This window comes from Ranitomeya imitator, chromosome 2 (assembly GCF_032444005.1).
Source record: "Ranitomeya imitator isolate aRanImi1 chromosome 2, aRanImi1.pri, whole genome shotgun sequence".
NCBI lineage: Eukaryota > Metazoa > Chordata > Amphibia > Anura > Dendrobatidae > Ranitomeya > Ranitomeya imitator.
In genome coordinates, this window is record NC_091283.1 from 292,192,935 (window position 1) to 292,217,059 (window position 24,125).

At 46.8% G+C, this 24,125-nt stretch overlaps 1 protein-coding gene across 1 annotated transcript in view; it reads left to right on the forward strand.

The window, feature by feature from the left end:
• Nucleotides 1-295: 295 nt before the first annotated feature.
• The window catches only part of LOC138663263 (zinc finger protein 420-like), a 69,097-nt gene continuing 45,267 nt past the window's right edge, over nt 296-24,125 (forward strand). Inside the window, exons 1-5 of the mRNA XM_069749436.1 lie at nt 296-591; nt 19,511-19,660; nt 19,787-19,966; nt 20,050-20,173; nt 20,257-20,354. Coding sequence (XP_069605537.1) covers nt 19,583-19,660; nt 19,787-19,966; nt 20,050-20,173; nt 20,257-20,354 — 480 coding nt within the window. The 5' untranslated portion in view covers nt 296-591; nt 19,511-19,582. The remainder of the gene's footprint in view (nt 592-19,510; nt 19,661-19,786; nt 19,967-20,049; nt 20,174-20,256; nt 20,355-24,125) is intronic.

A 24,125-nucleotide genomic window follows, 5' to 3' on the forward strand; every position in this document is an offset into this window, starting at 1 on the left:
GAGCTGTCCTCCGCGGCTTGTACGCAGCACATGACGCACACTTACACACTTTTCCACAGGGCCCCACTTTGTCTAAATCCGGCCGTGCTGGTGACAGACGGGAGACGTCACATTCTGGTGACACTGAACAATCAGCGCGGAGCGGAAATATTTATATTACAAAAAGTGACAATAAAAACGTAAGATTTATAAAACAGACCGGTGATGTCTGCGCCATTATAACCTGCAGCAATTCCAGAGAAACATGAAAAGCCGGAAGAGGAGGCGAGAACGGAGTCTGTGTGAGGAGCTCCAGGAACCAACTCCGACCTACAGCCTCAGGGCGCAGCTGTGTGCAGCGGAGGGATCTGAGGTCCTCGCTCCAGCCACTCCGATCTACTGGCCTCAGCACTGCGCCCTCTACAGCGGAGCGGCTGTAATAACACCTCCAATCCGAACTAGTCACAGCGCTTCTTCCTGCTGTTGGGCCGGCAGAGCACTGCGCTTTCCGGTGACGTCATCTCCTCACAGGAACCTCCGAGCTCAGCTAGGAGTTCCTGGATCAGTCCCGTGGATTCCTATGTGCTCCGGTGCGCGGCTCTGCAGGTGGAGGTCTGTACAGAGTCCTCGTCATCCTCCATGTGGGTTATTATCCCTCCTCCTCCTATATCGCCTCCATACTCCGCAGCGCTGTACACATTATCACACTCGCTGTAGTCCTTATTCACAGCTGCGATTCCTGTCTGTGTCTGCAGTGAGTGCGTTTTCCTCTTTGCCGCCAGACAGTAATGTCCTCCCCTGTGTACCGGCCACTAATAATTCTCCCTTCTTCCCCCATATGATAAGATTCCCCTATTCGCCTGCAGGCGGCCATAATTCCTTCTATGAGCCCCTAAATAGCGTTAATGCTGCGCACAGCCCCTCATCAGCCCCCTTACCTGCACAGCACCTCATCATCATCAACCCTCATTCTCCGCACCACCCCTCATCATCCCCTCTGTTCCGCACAGACCCTCATCATCATCAACACCCATTCCCCACACAACCCCTCATCATCCCCCCTTCTCCGCACTACCCCTCCTCATCCCCCTTCTCTGCACAGCCCCTCATCATCCCCCCTTCTCCGCACAGCCCCACATCATCCCCCTTCCTCACAGCTCCTCATCATCCCTCCTTCTCCGCACAGCCTCTCATCATCCCTCCTCCGCACAGCCCCTCATCATCCCCCCTTCTCCTCACAGCTCCTCATCATCCCCCCTTCTCCGCACAGCCTCTCATCATCCCTCCCCTCCTTCTCTGCACAGCCCCTCATCATCCCCCCTTCTCTGCACAGCCCCACATCATCCCCCCTTCTCCGCACAGCTCCTCATCATCCCCCCTTCTCCGCACAGCCTCTCATCACCCCCCCTTCTCCACACAGCCCCTCATCATCCCCCCTTCTCCGCACAGCCCCTCATCATCCCCCCTTCTCCGCACAGCTCCTCATCATCCCCCCTTCTCCGCATAGCCCTTCATCATCCCCCCTTCTCTACACAGCCCCTCTACATCCCCCCTTTTTCCTCACAGCCCCTAATCATGCCCCCTTCTCTGTTCAGCTCCTCATGATCTTGCTCCTTCTCCACACAGCCCCTCATTATCCCCTTTTCTTCTTCCCCCACATGATAATATTCCCCTATTCACCTACAGGCGGCAATAATTCCTTCTATGAGCCCCTAAATAGTATTAGTAGCCCTTGTGTTCCCCCATATATCAGTAATGTCACCTGTGTGCCCCCATATATTAGTAATGTCTCCTATGTGCCTCCATATATTAGTAATGAAACCTAGGTGCCCCCGTATATTAGTAATGTCACCTCTGTACCCCATATATTAGTAATGTCATTTTTGTGCCCCATATATTAGTAATGTCACTTGTGTGCCCCCATATATTATTAATGTCACCTTTGTGCCCCGTATATTAGTAATATCACCTATGTGCCCCCATATATTAGTAATGTCACCTATGTGTCCCCCGTATATTAGTATTAATTGCTTTAATAGCAGCCTTCACCTCATCTGCATTGTTGGGTCTGGTGTCTCTCAGCTTCCTCTTGATAATACCCATAGGTTCTCTATGGGGAAAGGTCAGGTGAGTTTGCTGGCCAATCAAGCACAGTGACACTGTTGTTTTTAAGCCAGGTATTGGTACTTTTGGCAGTGTTGACAGGTGCCAAGTCCCGCTGGAGAATGAAATTTCCATCTCCAAAAAGCTTGTCGGCAAAGGGAAGCATGAAGTGTTCTAAAATTTCCTGGTAGATGGCTGCGCTGACTTTGGTCTTGATAAAACACAGTGGACCTACACCAGCAGATGACATGGCTGTTGTTTTTAAACCAGCTATTGGTACTTTTGTCAGTGTGGACAGGTGCCAAGTCCTGCTGGAGATTTAAATTTCCATCTCCAAAAAGCTTGTCGGCAGCGGGAAATTCTCTAAAATTTCCTGGTAGATGGCTATTCTGACTTCAGTCTTGATAAAACACAGTGGACCTACACCAGCAGATGACATGGCTCCCCAAACGTCACTGATTGTGGAAACTTCACACTAGACCTCAAGCAGCTTGGATTGTGGCCTCTCCACTCTTCCTCCCGACTCTGGGACCTTGATTTCCAAATGAAGTGCAAAATTTACTGAAAACAACACCTTGGACCACTGAACAACAGTCCAGTTCTTTTTCGCCTTTGCCCAGGTAAGACGAATCTGGTAGTGATGAGCGAGTATACTTGTTACTCGAGACTTCCCGAGCATGCTCGGGTGGTCTCAGAGTAGTTGGATGTGTTCGGAGATTTAGTTTCTGTCTCCATAGCTGCATGATTTGCGGCTGCTAGGCAGTCTGAATACATGTAGGGATTCCCTAACAAACAGGCAACCCCCACATGTACTCAGGCTGGCTAGCACCAGCAAATAATGCTGCTACTGATACAGAAACTAAATCTACGAGCACGTCCAAATACTCGGAGATCACCCAAGCATGCTCGGGAAATCTCGAGTAAGGAGTATACTCGCTCATCACTAGCTTCTGGCATTGTCTAGTGGTCATAAGTGGCTTGACACAAGGAATGCGACATTTGTAACCCATGTCCTGGATACCTCTGTATATGGTGGATCTAGAATTAATGACTCTAGCAGCAGTCCACTCCTTGTGAGTCTCCCCCCAAATTTTTGAATGCTCTTTTCATAACAATCCTTTCAAAGCTGCAGTAATCCCAGTTGCTTGTGCACCTTTTTCTACCACACTTTTTCCTTCTATTCAACTTTCCATTAATATGCTTGGATACAGCACTCTGTGAGCAGCCAGCTTCTTTAGCAATTACTTTTTGCGGCTTGCCCTCCTTGTGGAGTGTGTCTGTATCTGCCTTCTGGACATCTGTCAAGTCATCAATCTTCCCCATGGTTGTGGAACCTGTTGAAACAGACTAAGGGAACTTTTTAAAGGGAACCTGTCACCCCCAAAATCGAAGGTGAGCTAAGCCCTCCGGCATCAGGGGCTTATCTACATTCTGTAATGCTGTAATAAGCCCCCGATGTATATTGAAATATGAGAAAAAGAGGTTAGATTATTCTCTCCCAGAGGTGGTACCGGTTCTGCTTTGGTCCGATGGGCGTCGCGGTCCGGGGCCTCCCATCTTCTTACGATGACGTCCTCTTCTTGTTTTCACGCTGCAGCTCCGGCGCAGGTGTACTTTGTCTGCCCTGTTGAGGGCAGAGCAAAGTACTGCAGTGCGCAGGCACCGGGCTTCTCTGACCTTTCCCGGTGCAGCATTCCCGAATGCTGTAGATAAGCCCCTGATGCCGGTGGGCTTAGCTCACTTTCGATTTTGGGGGTGACAGGTTCCCTTTACATGCTTAGTAAGCCTTTGCAGGTGTTTTTGTTAATTATGATTGACTGGGATAATAACTTTTGTGTTTTTATTGGTTGGAAGCCATAATCATCAACATTAGCAGAAATTAACACTTGAAATAGACCACTCTGTAATGACTATATAATATGAGTTTCACTTTTTGCATTGAAGAGCTGAAATAAATGTAACTTTTTGATGATATTCTAATTTTGTGAGCTGCACCTGTAGGTGACATTACAATTGTTTTTTATTTTTTTATTTTTTCTTATTGAGGTTGGGGCCCAATTCCAGCTATTGCTGTGGGATCTGTGATTTCTATCTACCCCACTGTGTGTAGTTTAATAGAGCATAATAAAGTTGTTATGGACGTGACGTAACTATCATTGTGCAATGACTCTGTTTCCCCTATAGTTATGGATATTTCTGGTTGTTAAAACTATGATTTTTTTTTTTTTCACTTTAAATATTTTTAAACCTTTTTTAAGCCCCTATGATTAGTGCGATCATACAACATACAAGCCTCTAATGGCTCCGGTGATGCACTTTACTACTGTAGTGCCGTGTATCATCACTGCTGTCAGTGTAATACTAACAGCTCCATACACATGAGTGTTGTGAATTCTGTTATCGAACTCCCTCCTGTGGTCATGAATGGTACTTCGGCGAGTTCTGTCCATGGACTCCCTCTGGTGGCTGTGAGTGGAGCTGCTGATTCTGAGGTTCCTTCCACAGGTGACCTAGTTTATTCTTTGGCTGGCTGCTCTATTTAACTCCACTCAGATCGTTACTCCATGCCAGCTGTCAATGTTCTAGTACTGGTTCAGTTCGCTCTTGGATCTTTCTGGTGACCTGTCCTCTCCAGCAGAAGCTAAGTCCCTGCTAGTTTATTTGTTGTTCTTTGTTTTCTTGTCCAGCTTGCTATCATGATTTTGCCTTGCTAGCTGGAAGCTCTGGGATGCAGAGTGGCACCTCCGCACTGTGAGTCTGTGCGGGGGTCTTTTTGCACACTCTGCGTGGTCTTTTTGTAGTTTTTTGTGCTGACCGCAAAGTTACCTTTTCTATCCTCAGTCTGTTTAGTAAGTCTGGCCTCCCTTTGCTGAAACTTGTTTCATTCCTGTGATTGTGACTTTCATCTTAACTCACAGTCAATATTTGTGGGGGGCTGCCTTTTTTCTTTCGGGAATTTCTGTGAGGCAAGGTAGGCTTTATTTCCTATCTCTAGGGGTAGTTAGCTCTTAGGCTGTGAAGAGGCGTCTAGGCAGAGTTAGGTACGCTCCACGGCTATTTCTAGTGTGTGTGATAGGATTAGGGGTTGCGGTCAGCAGAGCTCCCACTTCCCAGAGCTTGTCTTGTGTTAGTTTAACCATCAGGTCATTCCAGGTGCTCCTAACCACCAGGTCCATAACACATGAGATAAGTGTTGGCTGAACGGTCATTTGGCAGACGGCTATCTCTCCCAATTCCCCCATACACACAAATATTCCATCTTTCCTGTGGTCTGTATGAGAGAGTCGCCCCCAGACTCCTCTAGCGGAGGATTATCTACAGGAAGAACAAACGGATTAGCCTCTGAAATTCAGGATGTCAGATCCTTCCCTGCCCTGACATCATCTGTTGGGAGGCCCCCAAATACATTATATGGTCGGCCAAACCCCCCCAAATCAGTGCATTCATGTAACTTTAGTCTAATGTGTATGGGGGCGATGAAAGGTAACTTATTGGACGCTGCCTCTGGCCCGGCCTAATAGACCTTCATACATTGCAGGCCCAGACAGGCAGACACCATTATTAAGCAGTGTTGTAACGTGGCACTACTGTTATGGTGGTCAAGGAGGGTCCCAAACCAAATATTGTGATAAAGAAACTTGGCACTCAACTTTTGAAGATACGAGTTAATTTTAATGCTGTCAAAACTGTAGAACAGTATCCAGACGTTTCGGTCAAACCGTGACCTTCATCAGTATACTAACAATGGAAAGAAAGAATGCAAATGAAATAAATAATGAAATTAAACATAATAAAATAAAAAAATACCAATAAAGAGCATAAGGAAAAATGTTTGATCTTGTAAGTCACACGGAGAGTGAAAACCTGAAACATCTCAATAACAGAGTGATAAACATAGAACAATCCTCCATATTTATATCTGGAGAACACACGTTATTCTGAGGAGGAAGTGGTATAGTAAAGAACCTACCCGACTGCTGTTTGGTTCGGTGTATTAATTAAGGGGAATGAGACACCGTGTCTCTACATCCTGTTAAACAAGTAAGGTGGTGTAAGTGGCAGATTGATTTTTATTAGGAGTAATTATTCTGAGGCACCCACCTATTATTACTGGCTTCACAGAATTAGGTGACCGTTTGGGTTTTTTGAGAATAGGATGTGATCTACGATATAATAGAGAGAATTAATGATATGATCTCATTACATGTTAGGTAAGGAATATCACCATACCTATAAGTCAGAGAGGCACTGTATGCAGTGGGGTACCCGCCGTATTTCCTATGGTAAATTGTATCTGTAATGCACAGATAGTGAGTGACCGATGTGGCTAAGACTGAGGTATGAGTTGAGGTTGATTGTATGATCTTAAAAAAAAGTGTATCCGTACCTTTAAGTCAGAGAGGCGCTGTGTGCCATAGAGCATCCGCTGTGCTGCCTGTTACAAGATGTATCTGTGATATAAAGATAAGGTAAGTAACTGACGTGTCCACATTAAAGATGTAGTGCTGGTGTCAGAGGTTCAGAACATACCGGTTTTAGTAGAGTAGAGCCTGGTGCGTGGTGTAACGCGGTATTAGCCGCTCGTTGTGGACACATGTATGTCAGGAAGTGACCGTTATATCGGCGAGGGGCGGGGATAACCTCCATGTGGTACCTATCACGTAGGGAGACTAAAACGGAAGTGAGGTAATCCGATTGCGTCACTGTGTTCCACTGAGCGGAAGTGCGCAGTTAGTGCGTTGCACAGGTATGGATTCAGCCACATATGCGTTCCAGAGCCCAATTTGGATGCGTTTCACTTTGAGTGAAAAAACGGGTTTCAGGCATGTTCTACTCGGTGGAGGTGTGTCAGTCGAGCTGGAGAGGTGGGAAAATATGGAGATGGGGAAATCCAGAGGGAAAAGGCTATGGAACAGGAGATTTATTCGGACTCCCATGACAGCACTATGAGAGAGGGGATCCGCCCTTCAGGAACAGGAAACCTACAGATACAAAAGGGCGGCACCTCTCCCCATGCATCAGTTGGTTTCCTGTTCCTGGAGGGACAGGATCCTACAGATATCATCTCGTAGAAAGCCCAGGCCGGCCGGCCGATTCTGGTAGCGGGGGGGGGGTCTCCTACCTCGGCTGGTGCGGTAGTCCCTGCAGACGCCACGGTGGTCCTGGCTGGATTGCACGTCAGTGGCGTTGGCAGCAGGGAGCAGGGTCCGGTGGATTCCTCGTCTCCATGAAGCGCCGGCTTTGGTGAGTATTAATCTCCCCCCACCCCCCCTGGGTCATGCTGCGGCGGTGAGGTGCGGTGGTGTAGTTGCGGCGTCGGAAGTGGAGCGCCGTCCGGAGCGCTGCTGGGCATCCCCGGCATCCTGCATCGCTCACTGAGCGTTTCCGGAACGCTGTGGCGCCGGGGGTGGAGTCAGCAGGCGCTTCCGGTTCACGGGATGGCTGCGCATGCGCAGTCGTTCCAAAATGGCGGCGCCCATGGGTCCGGACGACGGATTTCTTCTTTTGCCACTGCTGACCTCCCAGCTGCAGCCTGATCATCAGGAGCCAATGGGGAGGACGCCAGGCGGCCTGCTGACCGGAATACAGGGGGATATAAGCAGGTGTTGGCGATAGAACCCTGCTTTTGGCCACAGCTTCATCATGGCAGATGATGGTGAGCAGCAGCCTCAGCTTCTGGATAAAGTGCGGCAGGAAGCCGTGGGAAAGGAGCATAACAGAAGTGACCAGTCCAGCCGTAAAAGCTCGTCCAGGGAAGGATCTAGAGCTTCGACTGGCAAGGAGCCCCCTCGTGTTCCGGTACCTTTTTCTTTGGCGTACACTGGTAAGTGATCTACGTGAATGTTCACTCAGTGACACGGGCCCCTTATACTTTGTCATTCTAGGGGAAGAAAAGTGCAAAGTCGAAACATAAGGAGTGTGCCCTGTGTGAAGTCCCTTTACCAGATTCTTACCCTAAAACATTGTGCGCCTCCTGTATACAACAGACGGTGAGGTCTACAGGAGTGGAGGGGTTGAGTGACATCAGGCTAGATAGATGGTATCACCCTTATTGTCCTCCCCTAGGTAGCGGAAGAATATGCTTCTATGGCTAGTCTAAAGGAGATGATCCGTATGGAAGTAAGGGAATCCCTGCAGTCTCTGTCCCAGGCGGGAAGTTCAAAACAGAGAGCTTCGGTGATCTCTGATTCTTCGGAGGAAGATAAGGAGGAAGGTTCTTATGGCTCAATTCTCTCTTCCTCGTCATCAGAAGAGGACTCTGGCCGATTCTGTCTGCCTCTGGACCAGGTGGATAAATTAGTTAAGTCGGTCAGAGGTACGATGGGCTTAGAAGAACCTAAGACGCAGCTTTCCCGTCAGGAGCTAATGTTCAGCGGCTTGGAACACAAGAAGCGTAGATCCTTCCCGGTGAATGATAAGATTCAAGACCTGATTCTCCGGGAATGGAAAAAAACGGAGAAGAAAGGTTCATTGCCACCAGCTTTAAAGCGCAGGTATCCCTTTGAGGATGCGGCTGTGGATACCTGGGACAAAGCCCCTAAATTAGATGCGGCGGTGGCGAAGGCATCAAAGAGAGCCGCATTACCTTTCGAGGACATGGGATCCCTTAAAGACCCTCTTGACAGGAAGGCAAATACCTTCCTTAAAGGTACCTGGGAGATGGCAGCCGGGTCCTTGAGACCGGCAGTGGCTGCGACATGTACGGCCAGGTCCCTAATGGTCTGGCTGGAACAGTTGGGATCCCAGCTTAAAGAAGGCGCTTCCAGAAGTTCAATTCTAAGTGCACTTCCAGTGATTCAGGATGCTGCGGCTTTCCTGTCGGACGCGTCGGTGGATTCGGTCAGAATGGCGGCCAGAGCAGCAGGACTCTCCAACACGGCTCGTAGAGCCTTATGGTTGAAGTGTTGGTCGGGGGATATTCAGTCAAGATCCAAGTTATGCGCTATCCCATGTAAAGGGGAATATCTCTTTGGGCCAACCTTGGATGAGCTGCTTGAAAAGGCTGGGGATGATAAGAAGAAATTCCCTAATCTGTCATCAGCCTCTTACCGGCGTCCATTCAACAGAAGGAGACTTGGTCGTGGAAGAAAGCGCGCATCCTCACCCTCTAGAGAGAATTTTAGATGGGAGGATAGACGCAGGAGAGGTACGGGTTACATGTTTCGCCGTTCCTCAAAAGAACGTAAGAAACCAGACCAATGACTAGCAATCCCTTGGGAGGGAGATTGTCAGCCTTCTCTTCCGCATGGACTAACATCACAAATAGTGACTGGGTCCGAGGTATTATATCGGTTGGTCTGAAACTGGAATTTATTCACTGGCCTCGGGATAAATTTATGCTAACCCCCTTACGTTCCTCCACTATTGAGCAGACGGCTTTAGAGGCAGAGGTCATAAAATTATGCCTTAAAAATGTGCTGATTGAAGTCCCGGAGTCAGAGAGAGGAAGAGGATTCTACTCTCCTCTTTTTCTGATTCAAAAACCAGACAAGTCATTTAGGACTATTATCAATCTTAAATCCCTTAATGAATACCTGGTTAATATCACATTTAAAATGGAGTCAATCAGTTCTGCAATAAAGATGTTGTTTAAACACTGCTTCATGGTAGTTGTGGACTTAAAGGATGCATACTATCATGTTCCTATCTGTTATGAAAGGTAATTCAGTACCACAATGGACATAGAGGTCAGCGCACATACAGTGACCTGGCAATAACCCAAAAAACAAGAACGAGCTCTGAGACGTGGGAACTCTGTTGACCGCAATCCCTAATCCTTTCCAACCACACTAAAGGCAGCCGTGGATTGCGCCTAACGCTCCCTATGCAACTCGGCACGGCCTGAGAAACTAGCTAGCCTGAAGATAGAAAATAAGCCTACCTTGCCTCAGAGAAATACCCCAAAGGAAAAGGCAGCCCCCACATATAATGACTGTGAGTTAAGATGAAAAGACAAACGTAGAGAAGAAATAGATTTAGCAAAGTGAGGCCCAACTTTCTGAACAGAGCGAGGATAGGAAAGGTAACTTTGCGGTCAACACAAAACCCTACAAAAACCACGCAAAGGGGGCAAAAGGACCCTCCGTACCGAACTAACGGCACGGAGGTACACCCTCTGCGTCCCAGAGCTTCCAGCAAGCAGTAAAAAACAAATTGACAAGCTGGACAGAAAAAAACAGCAAACAAATAGCAAAGAGTAACTTAGCTATGCAGAGCAGCAGGCCACAGGAACGATCCAGGAGGAAACAGGTCCAATACTAGAACATTGACTGGAGGCCAGGATCAAAGCACTAGGTGGAGTTAAATAGAGCAGCACCTAACGACTTCACCACATCACCTGAGGAAGGAAACTCAGAAGCCGCAGTACCACTTTCCTCCACCTACGGAAGCTCACAGAGAGAACCAGCCGAAGTACCACTTGTGACCACAGGAGGGAGCTCTGCCACAGAATTCACAACACCTATCCATGGAAACTTCCAGAGGTTTCTACGTGTGGCGGTGTCTATGGGAGGTATTGTTCGCCATTTTCAATTTAGAGCCCTTCCCTTCGGCCTCTCAGCATCTCCCCGGGTATTTACTAAAGTAGTCGCGGAGGTCATGGCGCACTTACGTGAATCCGATATCCTCATTATCCCTTATCTGGATGATTTCCTGATAGTTGGAAACTCAGCAGACCATTGCCTTGCTCAGGTAAAAACAGCTATATCTAAGCTAGAAGATCTGGGCTGGATTGTAAGTTATGAAAAATCCCGATTACAACCCCTAAAAACCCAGAGATTCCTAGGGCTGCTGTTAAATTCCGAGTCCCAACAATGCTGTCTTCCACCTGATAAACTATTTCATATCCAACAACAGGTGTTAAAAGCAATTAATAAACCAACCATGACCCTTAGACAGGCTATGTCTTTGTTAGGTTCCCTAACTTCCTGTATTCCCGCCGTCCGTTGGGCCCAGTTCCACTCCAGGCCTTTACAGTTTGACGTACTGCGTTATGATAGAGCCTTACAGGGTTCCTTGCAGGGTCAGATGACATTGAGTCCAGTGGTTCTTGCATCTCTTAGATGGTGGCTAGAGGAAGACAATCTGTCAGCAGGAGTTCCCTGGGTGACACAGGTGACTCGGGTAATCACAACGGACGCCAGCCCCACGGGGTGGGGGGCACACATGGGTGATGTTGTAGTTCAGGGTCTATGGGACCCCCAAATATCAGCCTCTTCCAATCAGAAGGAGTTGATGGCAATTGAATTCTCAATTAAGGAACTCCTCGTATATCTACAGGGTCACCATGTCAAAATCCTCTCCGACAACCAGGTGGCAGTGGCCTACGTGAATCACCAAGGTGGAACACGCTCCGAGTCCCTGATGGAAGTAGCGGATCTCCTGCTCCAGATAGAAAATGGTTTTCTGCTATCTTTAACAGCAGTACATATAAAAGGGAAGGAGAATATAAGAGCAGACTTTCTAAGTCGAAACACCTTAAGACAAGGAGAATGGTCTCTGAACACAAAAATCTTCAACCAGATTGTCCGCATATGGGGTCATCCAGAGGTGGACTTATTTGCCACCAAGGACAACAGAAAAACAAAAAAATTCTGTTCCTTGAATCCCAGGGAATATCCGCTGGCAGTGGATGCCTTCCTGATCAGATGGGATTTCCGGTTGGCATATGCGTTCCCCCGCTAAACCTATTGCCTCTGGTGTTCAGAAAGATAAGGGAGGATCAAGTGAGAATCATACTGATCGCTCCGTTCTGGCCCAGAAGGGCTTGGTTTTCCTGGCTCAGGACCATGTCTGTGAAAGACCCCTGGGTACTTCCGGATATTCCGGACCTACTTCATCAAGGTCCAATGAACCATCCACAAGTGAAGGGTCTCCATTTGACGGCATGGTTTTTGAGAGGTCACTGTTAAAAAACAGAGGTTTTTCTCCAAATCTAATTGATACCCTTATGAAGAGTAGGAAAAACATAACAACTAAGATCTACTCTAGAACTTGGAGGAAGTTTCTGGCCTCTTCAAATTTTAATATTGAAGAGGGTATACCAATCAACCAGATTCTAGAATTCCTGCAGAGAGGGCTAGAGCTAAATCTATCCACAAGTACGCTAAAAGTACAAGTCTCAGCCCTAGGGGCCCTATTTTCTTGTAACATTGCTGGTAATTATTGGGTATCAAGGTTCATCAAAGCATCTAGTAGATCCAGACCTATACACAGGAATAGGTCAATGCCTTGGGATCTCAACCTAGTCCTTTCAGCCTTGACTAAAGAACCGTTTGAGCCATTACATTCAGCCTCACTTAAATTACTATCCCTCAAAACAGCATTTTTGGTGGCAATTACATCTGCTCGTAGGGTAGGAGACATACAGGCTCTTTCTAGGCTTTCCCCTTATACAGAGTTTCTACAGGACAGAGTAGTCCTCAGACCGGATCCAGCTTATTTACCAAAGGTAGCCTCAGATTTTCACAGATCTCAGGAGATAGTTCTACCATCATTTCTCCCTAATCCCCCTAATCCTAAAGAGGAGCTACTCCATACATTAGATGTTAGGAGATGTCTATTAGAATATATCTCAGTCACTGATGCTTGGAAGAGAGAGGATGCGTTGTTTCTATCCTTCCAAGGTTCCAGGAAAGGACTTAGAGTGTCAAAGTAATAATAATAATAATAATCTTTATTTATATAGCGCCAACATATTCCGCAGTGCTTTACAGTTTAACAGTTTCCAACACAAAAGTCATAAGTAACAACGTTAACAATACAATAATTAAAGCAAAATAAGACGACCCTGCTCGTGAGAGCTTACAATCTACAATGAGGTGGGGGAGATGCAAAGTACAGGTGTGTATTTACAATGATGTATTTACAATCATGGTCCAGCCATCTTCAGGGGTTGGGGAATAGATGGGGATAGTGAATGGGCTACACACACACAAACATAACATAACTTTGATTAGTGAACGTGATAGGCCGCTCTGAACAAATGTGTTTTGAGCGAGCGCCTAAAACTATGCAAATTATGGATGGTCCTAATATCTTGGGGTAGAGCATTCCAGAGGATTGGCGCAGCACGGGAGAAGTCTTGGAGTCGGGAGTGGGAGGTACGGATTAGTGCAGAGGTTAATCGAAAGTCATTTGCCGAGCGCAGTGGTCTGTTAGGCTGATAGACAGAAATGAGGGAGGAGATGTAAGGGGGTGCCGCACTGTGGAGAGCTTTGTGGGTGAGAACAAGTACTTTGAATTGTATCCTGTAATGAATGGGTAGCCAGTGTAACGACTGGCGAAGAGCGGACGCGTCCGAGTAACGATTAGCCAGATGGACGACCCTGGCTGCTGCATTAAGGATGGACTGGAGAGGGGAAAGTCGAGTGAGGGGGAGGCCAATTAATAGAGCGTTACAGTAGTCCAGGCGGGAGTGGATCAGGGCGACAGTGAGGGTTTTAGCTGTCTCCATGGTGAGAAAAGGGCGGATTCTGGAGATGTTCTTTAGGTGTAAGCGGCACGAGCGGGCAAGAGATTGTATATGGGAGGTGAAGGAGAGATCTGAGTCAAACATAACACCCAGACAGCGCGCCTGCTGCCGGGGTGTTATTATGGTGCCACCCACGGAGAGGGAAATGTCAGATTTAGGGAGGTTAGTAGATGGTGGGAGCAGAAGAAGTTCAGTTTTGGAGAGGTTGAGTTTCAGATAGAGAGCGGACATGATGTTGGAGACTGCGGACAGACAGTCAGTGGCGTTCTGTAGTACAGCGGGGGTAAGGTCAGGGGATGACGTATATAGTTGTGTGTCGTCGGCATAAAGATGGTACTGAAAGCCAAATCTGCTGATTGTCTGTCCAATTGGGGCCGTGTAGAGAGAGAACAGAAGGGGGCCAAGGACTGAGCCCTGAGGTACCCCAACAGTGAGAGGAAGAGGAGATGAAGTGGAGCCAGAGAACAGAACACTGAAGGAGCGGTCAGAAAGGTAGGAGGAGAAAGTACACGTTAGCGAAGTGGATTAGGGAGGCTATCTCTCTGGCTTATACTGCAGGTGGAGGTCCAGTTCCGCAGAATCTGAGGGCACATTCCACCCGGGCCATGGCTACATCCTGGGCGGAAAGATCTGGAGTTTCGATCGACCAGATATGTAAGGCAGCTACGTGGTCGTCCCCTTCCACCTTTTTCAAGCACTATAGGTTGGACTTGGGGTTCTCTTCTGATCTCACCTTCGGGTTAAGGGTGCTACAGGCTATAGTCCCTCCCTAAGGTAGTTTTACATCTCTGTAATTCTCTCGTAGTGCTGTCATGGGAGTCCGAATAAAGCATTAAGCTACTTACTGGTAGCGGCATTTTTCGGAGGCCCATGACAGCACCCTTAGTTCCCTCCCTATTCACGTGGGGGTTGCACTTCCTATAGTGTATATAATGAGATAGATAGATCTCACGTGTGGTATCTAGTTCGATATGATGGATTGTTTTTGTATATAAACTGTATATAATGTATATTTGTGTGCTACTAACCGCGGTAGTCCTCTCAGGCTCTGAAATACAACTGATGCATGGGGAGAGGTGCCGCCCTTTTGTATCTGTAGGTTTCCTGTTCATGAAGGGCGGATCCCCTCTCTCGTAGTGCTGTTATGGGCCTCCGAAAAATGCCGCTACCAGTAAGTAGCTTAATGCTTTCGTTCAATATAAGCGACTCTGTAAGGCTAGTTTCACACTAGCGTTTATCCGGGCTGCGGACTTCCTCCGTGAAGCCCCACCCACTGCTGCGCCTCTTCGTTCAGCTCCACCTACGGCTGCATGCGGCGTGCGCACCCTATCTTTAACATTGGGTTTTCAGGCCATGCTGCTGTATGCGGATGCATACGTCATTTTGACTGTGCAACGACCTGCGCCGAGCGCAACATGTTGCATGTTCGTGCAGATGCGCATACAGCAGAATGGCCTACGTACCCAATGTTAAAGATAGGGTCCGCATGCAGCCATAGGCGAAGCTGAATGAAGAGGCGGGGCTTCACGGAGGAAGTCCGCATCCCTCTGCAGCCCGGATAAACGATAGTGTGAAACTAGCCTAAGAAGGAGGACTTACAGAATTAGTAAATGCAAGGAGCCAGATTCATCAAAAAGAAGAGTTAACGCAGAACAGGTAAACATCAATATATCCATACCTATAACATTATGACATAGGCATAAAAGAGTATGTATAGTGAATATACAGTATAATGGGTACAGAAACACATAATTGCAAATCATATAAAGGAAAGTAAATCATATTCCCTATTAAAACCCTTAGGAGAAAGGATTTGTAGCTCATGGATCCAGAATGCTTCCTTTTATTTCAGGATGCGTACGCTATCACACCCACATCTGGGGGGGGGGGAGGGTACATGCTCGATGACCTGAAATCTTAATTGTGAGACATTATGCCCTTCTATCTTTGACAGGTTGTGACGTTTCTTCTATATATAGAAGGCCACATGGACATTTAATCAAATAAATCACAAAAGATGTGTCACAGGTAGAGGAATCTTTAATGGCGTATCTCTTGCCAGAGTGTGGATGGTGAATGACATTACCCTTAAGACCGTTGTTGCATTGATTGCATTGCATGCAGGGAATGTGGCAGTATTGGGGTTCTGGAGGAATCTTTGTGTTGGTCTAGAACATGAGGTGTCTATGTCAGCCCTGACTAACGAGTCTCTGATGTTGGGGGCTTGTTTAAAGTCGGGTAAGAAAGGATGTGGGATTTCTGCCACATCGGGGTAAGCAGTGCGTAATATGCCCCAATGTCTCCTAATGGTTTGGTGCATAATACATGAAAAGGGGCGATAGGTATGTACAAATGGTGTACGGCTCGTAGTTGTAGATCTTATAGTATTTGTGGAGTTTGTTGAGGTGTTCAGTGAGGAGGGTAACCGCATTCTCCAATTTATGGTGCATTTCATTTTGTCTGAGCGTAGCGTGGCATCAGATACAATCCTTTGAACAAGTTTGAACTGTGATTTTGGAATTGATCTTTTGACAGATGGTGGATGAAGACTCTGAAAATGTAATAACTATTCCTGTCAGATTGTTTGGTGTATAGGTCAGTGGATAGTTCACCATTTTGGTCTTTAAGGACCATAGTGTCCAAGAAATATACTTGATATTCATCTTTAGTCATTGTGAAATTTAGGCCAGGCCAGAGGGTATTCAATTCATGAAAGAAAAAATCGAGGGTTTCTGATGTACAGTTCCAAACGCAGAAAATGTTGTCTATGTACCTTTTCCAGACAATGAAGTGTGATTGAAATAGTGAGTTAGGAAAGACGCATTTAGTCTCTCATTCTGCCATGTAGCAATTTGCGTAAGAAGGCGCCACATTTGAGCCCATTGCTGTTCCTTTAATTTGTAAGTAGAACGAGTCTTGGAATATAAAATGATTCTTAAAGTGAACCTGTCAGCAGTTTTGGCCGCTATAAGATGCGTCCACTGCCTTTCAGGGCTTATCGGCAGCATTCTGTAATACTGTAGATAAGTCCCAAATCCGAGTTGCGAGATAAGAAAAATAAGTTTTATTATACTCACCGGGGGCGGTCCGGCCCCATGGGTGTTGCAAGTCCGGGTCCGGTGCCTCCCATCTTCTTGCGATGCCGCCCTCCTGCTTTGTCGTGGCTCCCCAGCATCTCGCTCCTGCACAGGCGTACTTATCTCCCCTGTTGAGGGCAGAGCAAAGTACTGCAGTGCGCAGGCTCTGTGAGAGGTCAGAGAGGACCTGCGCACTGCAGTACTTTAGTCTGCCCTCAATAGGGAAAATAAGTACGCATGCGCAGGAGCACGATGCTGGGGAGCCATGACCAAGCAGGAGAGCGGCATCGCAAGAAGATTTCCCACCTCTCCTGCTCAACTGCCACACCTCCACCTCCTGTAACCCGGTTTATTCACCCTTTTCTAAGGAAAACAACTCCGGTCTCACCATGGGAGGTCTGACAAGTGGCACACATCCAAATTGGGCTCTGGAACACATATGTGGCCAAATCCATACCTGTGCAACGCACTAACTGAGCACTTCCGCCCATTGGAACGCACTGAGCACTTCCGCCCATTGGAACGCACTGAGGCTTCCGGATTACCTCACTTCCGTTTTAGTCTCCCTACATGATAGGTACCACATGGAGGTTATGCCCGCCCCTCGCCGATATAACTGTCACATTCTGACATACATGCGTCCACAACAAGCGGCTCATACCACGTTGGACCACGCACCAAGCTCTACTCTACTAAAACCGGTATGTTCTGAACCTCTGACACCAGCACTACTTCTTTAATGCGGACACGTCAGGTACTTACCTTATAATTATATCAAAGATACATCTTGTATAGGAACACAGCGGATGCTCCATGGCACACAGCGCCTCTGGTACAGACACACCTTTTTTAAGATCATACAATCAACCTCAACTCATACCTCTGTATCAGCCACATCGGTCACTCACTATCTGTGCATTACAGATGCAATTTACCATAGGAAATACGGCGGGTACCCCACTGCATACAGTGCCTCTCTGACTTATAGGTATGGTCATATTCCTTGCCTAACATATAATGAGATCATATCATTAATTCTCTCTATGATATTGTAGACCACATCCTATTCTCAAAAATCCAAACGGTCACCTAATTCTGTGAAGCCAGTAATAACATCATAGGTGGGTGTCTCAGAATAATCAATCTGCCACTTACACCACATTATTTGTTTAACAGGGTGCCGAGAGACGGTGTCTCATTCCCCTTAATTAATACACCGCACCAAACAGCAGTCGGGTAGGTTCTTTACTATACTACTTCCTCCTCAGAATAACGTGTGTTCTCCAGATATAAATATGGAGGATTGTTCTATGCTTATCACTCTATTAAGATCTTTGAGGGATTACCTCTCTCCGCGTGACTTAGAAGATCACACATTTTTTCTTATGCTCTTTATTGGTATGTTTTATTTTATTATGTGTGATTTCATTATTTATTTAGTTTGCATTCTTTGTTTCCATTGTTAGGCACTGATGAAGGTCACTGTTTGACCGAAACGTCTGGATACTGTAGTACAGTTTTGACTGCATTAAAATGTCATCATATCTTCAAAGGCTGGGTTCCCATTACGTTAGTGGCGTCCGTTAGACAGACTACGTTACACCGCGGCATAAACACAGTTTAACATAGTCCGTTAAGGCCGCCATTAACTCCTATGTTGGATGCATCGCTAGCGCACGCCCACAATGGGCGTGCGCTAGGGATGTGCCGTCATTGAGTGTCAAACCCTGAGACGCGGTCTGCAGCGTTTCCGGGTCCGTCACTGCTAGCGCAGATAGAGCTAGCAGATGCTCTATCTGCGCTAGCGCGATGGAGAATGTCGGCACTTGCGTCAGCAGCCCGTTCACGTATGTGTTGAACAGGCTGCTGTTTAACGCAATGTGAACCCGGCCAAAAGTTGAGTGCTAAGTTTCTTTATCACAGACATCATTATTTGGCATGTAAGTATCGTAGTAACTAGGCCGTCCCATACTATCGAGTACTTGGGGGAGGAGGGGCATTCAGCCAAACTCTGTCACACCTTCTTAGATGCCATGTTTGCAGCAAGTGGTTAAACTGCCAGGGTGTTTGTTGCAGCCGCACCTGTGCCGTCCCTGCGGTGAACATCAATGTTCTGGGCCCAAAAAAAGTTTTTAAAAAAATTTAAACAGTTGTTTATTGTGTGAAAAAATAAAACTTGTCTTCTCCTTTTTTCATGTTTTTTATTTTTGCAAAAATCGTTGGAGCCAGTTTTCTTTAGAAACATTTTAATGTATGTTATTTTTTTGGTGTTTTCCTTGTAATATAGGAAAGCCTAAGGCCAGAAATAAATCCCATAAAACACTGTACATGGAGACTTTGGGATTAGATAATTTTTGTCCAAGGTGTTTGTAGAAACATAAAAGCTTTTATAAAAGCCTCAAACTTCTCTGTGTGAATCAGACCTGAGATCTGACGTGATAGAAGATTACAGTGCGGGGAATACGGGAAACCTTCATATAGACGGCCGGTGGTGATGGAGTCAGTGACGGACTCTGGACAAATCTCTTTCTAGAGCCGTAGTAGAAGATGAAGATGTCGTCCTCATCATGAAGTAGTTATTTCTCCTGTCACGTGTAATGAAGATCTCCTGCAGTATTGCTAATGCCGATTCCAGTGTCGGTAAATGAGACGAGAATTAGCGTTATGGAAGATGAGTCTATGAGGAACGTATTCAGCTGCCGACTCCGAGGGAGAAACTGCTTGTTGTCTGTGGCCTAAAATATATAAGTTTTATTAGTAGAAGTAGAGAAGAAAACTGTAAAATAATAGATCTCATGTTTCCCTTATTATCTCCAGTAATTGTACTATTACACAGGATCTTTATGATGTAGCATCGACTCATCTTCTTCTCATTCAGATCTCTACCTTATCGGATCCTCTCAGTGAAGATCTTCCACAAAAGAAAATTTTCCTGATTTACCCATCAAGGATGGATATGGACAGGGACAAGCTGGCGGAGAGAATATTACACCTCACCCTAGAGATCCTCTTCTGGCTTACTGGAGAGGTGAGAGAATCTGATGACGTCACATTAAATCATTGAGTATGGAAATAACAGATGGACAGAACTGGAGAGGTGAGGACTCTGGACATGTCTCTAGTGAGATTTATTAATGTGTCTCTCCATTACCAGGATTACACAGTAGTGAAGAAGACCTCCATTGAGCGCTGTCACAATTCTGTGTCTGAGGGATGCAAAAGTTCCCTAAGCCCAATCACGGTACTTCCACCTCACCCCCTGATACATGAGGACATCAATCACCAGAAGATCCTTGAACTCATCTACACGATGATTGAGCTGCTGAGTGGAGAGGTGACACTGCTAGGAATGTTGGGACATTACACCGTAACACTATGAAAAGATTGAGGGAATGACTGTATCATTGTATTTGTCAGGTTTCTATAAGGTGTCACGATGTCGCTGTCTATTTCTCCATGGAGGATTGGGAATATGTAGAAGAATACAGAGATCTGTACAAGAACGTCATAGTAGAGGTTCCCCAGCCCCTCACATCACCAGGTAATAGACAGGACTAAATACACACGGCCTATAATTATCTGTATGTAAAGAATGAATTCAGTCCCTGTATGGGTTTCCTCCAGATCTATCCAGTAAGATGACAACCTCAGAGAGATGTCCCCATCCTCTTCTTCCACAGGACTGTAAACAAGAAGATCCCAGTGTTCCTCAGGATTATCAGGTAGATGGAGAGAAGGTGTCATGAGATCTCCCCTATGATGTGTAGACGGCTATGAAGGTCTTGTGCTCAGTCTTATTTTATTCACCTGTATTGCCATATTTTTAGGAATATAAGACTCAATTTTTTCTCCCAAATTCATGGGGAAAATGGGGGTGCGTCTTATAATGCTTATATACTTTACCAGCCGCGATGGAGCAGGGTCCCAGGGTCGCGGCCGGAGGAGGAAAGAAGGGAGTGTTGCTGCAGGCCGCAGGGGGTGGCGCGCTGCTGCTGGTGGTGTCCGGTGCTGTGGGTGATGTCCAGTGCTGTGGGTGGTGTCCACTGCTGCACGGGCTCTGCCGACATTTTGTGAAAGGCCAGAGCCATGGTTTCCTATGCATGGACTCCGGGAAAATGGCTGCCGGTGCGGCGCATGCGATTGTAGGGAAATATGAGTCATTTCATAATGTTCTAAGTCCACCTCCGGCACTGCCTGTAGCCTTACACCCAGTTGGTTTGTGCATTGTACTTCTGTATGTGAACCTGCAGAGACACCACTGCAAAATCCCCCCCCCCCTTCCTCTACACTGTGTAATTATTCTATCCACTCTTTCCCCTTCCTTCCTCCAGCAACTGGTCATTACCCAGATCAGTTCAGAGCGGATTCTCCATCGACAATTTAAAATTTCCTTTGTCTATTCAAACTTGATTTTAATAACACACACTGATCATAGAGACAGGAAAAATATACAGTATTTCCAGGATTGGTACAATTTAGGCTACACTCAGCAACGTTTTGCAGCCTTGGCGTCCATCAGAAGGCAAGAAAATGGTTTCTGCCCCCAGTGACACGCAGTCCTGTCATGTTTGGTCTGAAACGAAATATAATTTCATAAGAGAAAATATAATACCCCTGTCGTCACTCAGTGAGCTTCCCATCCAGAGTTATGGCAAGGAGAAGTTTTTAATCTCTGTTCAAAAAGGAGCATACATTCTCTAACTCAGCCCACCAAGTGGGGTCAGCAAGAGAAAAGCATAAAGCCCAGACGCTCAATCAGGGAGGTGTCAGATGCCTGGAGCACCAGCTACACAATGCTGTGCTGAAAGACCCTTTGCCATGGGAAGGCTCTCCTCCCCTTTATCAACATGTCATATCTGTGACTGACATAGAGTAAAGGTACTGTCACACTAGACGATATCGCTAGCGATCCGTGACGTTGCAGCGTCCTCGCTAGCGATATCGTCCAGTGTGACAGGCAGCAGCGATCAGGCCCCTGCTGGGAGATCGCTGGTCGGGGAAGAAAGTCCAGAACTTTATTTCGTCGCTGGACTCCCCGTAGACATCGCTGAATCGGCGTGTGTGACACCGATTCAGCGATGTCTTTGCTGGTAACCAGGGTAAACATCGGGTAACTAAGCGCAGGGCCGCGCTTAGTAACCCGATGTTTACCCTGGTTACCATCCTAAAAGTAAAAAACAAACACTACATACTTACCTACAGCCGTCTGTCCTCCAGCGCTGTGCTCTGCACTCCTCCTGTACTGGCTGTGAGCGTCGGTCAGCCGGAAAGCAGAGCGGTGACGTCACCGCTCTGCTTTCTGGCTGCCCGGCGCTCACAGCCAGACCAGAGAAGCAGAGCGCCGAGGACAGACAGGGATAGGTAAGTATGTAGTGTTTGTTTTTTTTTACTTTTTAGGATGGTAACCAGGGTAAACATCGGGTTACTAAGCGCGGCCCTGCGCTTAGTTACCCGATGTTTACCGTGGTTACCGGGGACCTCGGGATCGTTGGTTGCTGGAGAGGGGTCTGTGTGACAGCTCTCCAGCGACCAAACAGCGACGCTGCAGCGATCCGGATCGTTGTCGGTATCGCTGCAGCGTCGCTATGTGTGACGGTACCTTAAGTTTCTTATTTTAATCCCTTTTATTTGTAACTGTGGTGTACATACTGTATTTTGTCTCCTCTTGCAATATCTTTTGTATTTTTGTAAAACACTGCCTATATTTTCTGGAGTAAACTTATAAATTTATTAGTTTCATTTTCGTTTCCCTCTGATCAAACCGACACATACTCCTTGCCAAATTACGCTACCAGCGAGTTGGTTCCTGACCCGATATAGGCTTTAGCATCAAATGAGGAACTGGTGGCAGCAAAGTGTCCTGGTGGTATTGAGAAACCCTGGCAGTGACAGATCGGAGGTTTATGTGTGTATTTCCTGCCTGAGACAGGTGATACACATACCGCCTTCACTGCAGAGTGCCTGATAGCCAGAACGATACAAGGCAGCCTTTCCAGCAACTACTTATCTTAGGTGCAGTTCCCTGACTGAACTGAGGGTAAGGGGGTGCCAGAGAGCTGCAAGTTCCTAACCGGAACTGAAAGTAGAAGCAAAACTTGTGTAGGGTTATTTAACCCAAAACTTAACATATAAATAATACATTCGTGACAACGGGTGACAACACACTCCCTCCTCAAATCCCTGACAGCGCAGATGGAGATCTCGGCATCAAGATCTCAGGAGAAGACATCTCAGCGCTGAGATCTCATCTCTTGAGATCTTGATGACGAGATCTCCAACTGTGCATGCGCCGGCCCCGGCAGCCATTTTCCCGTAGTCCACCGCATAGGAAACCATGGAACTGCGGGGGCTCTGGCCTTTCACAAAATGTCGGCAGAGCCCCTGCAGCAGCGGACATCCGCAGCGGCGCACCGCACGTCCGAACACTCCCTAGTCCCAGCCTGCGGCCTGCAGGAACGCTCCACTCTTGCCTCCTCCAGCAGCGACCCTGGGACAACGCTTCACTGCAGCTGCCACCCCCAGTAAGCAATAAGACACATGTACAGTGCCTTGCGAAAGTATTCGGCTCCCTTGAACTTTTCAACCTTTTCCCACATATCATGATTCAAACATAAAGATACCAAATGTAAATTTTTGGTGAAGAATCAACAACAAGTGGAACACAATTGTGAAGTTGAATGAAATTTATTGGTTGTTTTACGTTTTTGTGGAAATTCAAAAACTGAAAAGTGGGGCATGCAATATTATTCGGCCCCTTTACATTTAGTGCAGCAAACTCACTCAAGAAGTTCATTGTGGATCTCTGAATTATCCAATGTTGTCCTAAATGCCTAATGATGATAAATATAATCCACCTGTGTGTAATCAAGTCTCCGTATAAATGCACCTGCTCTGTGATAGTTTCAGGGTTCTGTTTGAAGCACAGAGAGCATCATGAAGTCCAAGGAACACAACAGGCAGGTCCGTGATACTGTTGTAGAGAAGTTTAAAGCCAGATTTGGATACAAAATGACTTCCACAACTTTAAACATCCCAAGGAGCACTGTGCAAGCAATCATACTGAAATAGGAGTATCATACCACTGCAAATCTACTAAGACCCGGCCGTCCCTCTAAACTTTCATCTCAAACAAAGAGAAGACTGATCAGAGATGCAGCCAAGGGGCCCATGGTCACTCTGGATGAACTGCAGAGATCTACAGCTGAGGTGGGACAGTCTGTCCATAGGACAACAATCAGTCGTACACTGCACAAATCTGGTCTTTATGGAAGAGGGGCAAGAAGAAAGCCATTTCTCAAAGATATCCATAAAAAGTGTTGTTTAAAGTTTGTAACAAGCCACATGGGAGACACAGCAAACGTGGAAGAAGGAGCTCTGGTCAGATGAAATCAATATCGAACTTTTCCTATCGCCATGACAGCACCCACAACGAGAGAGGGGATCTGCCCACCATCAGGACAGGAACCTAGAGGTTAAAAAGGGGCCATCCCCCT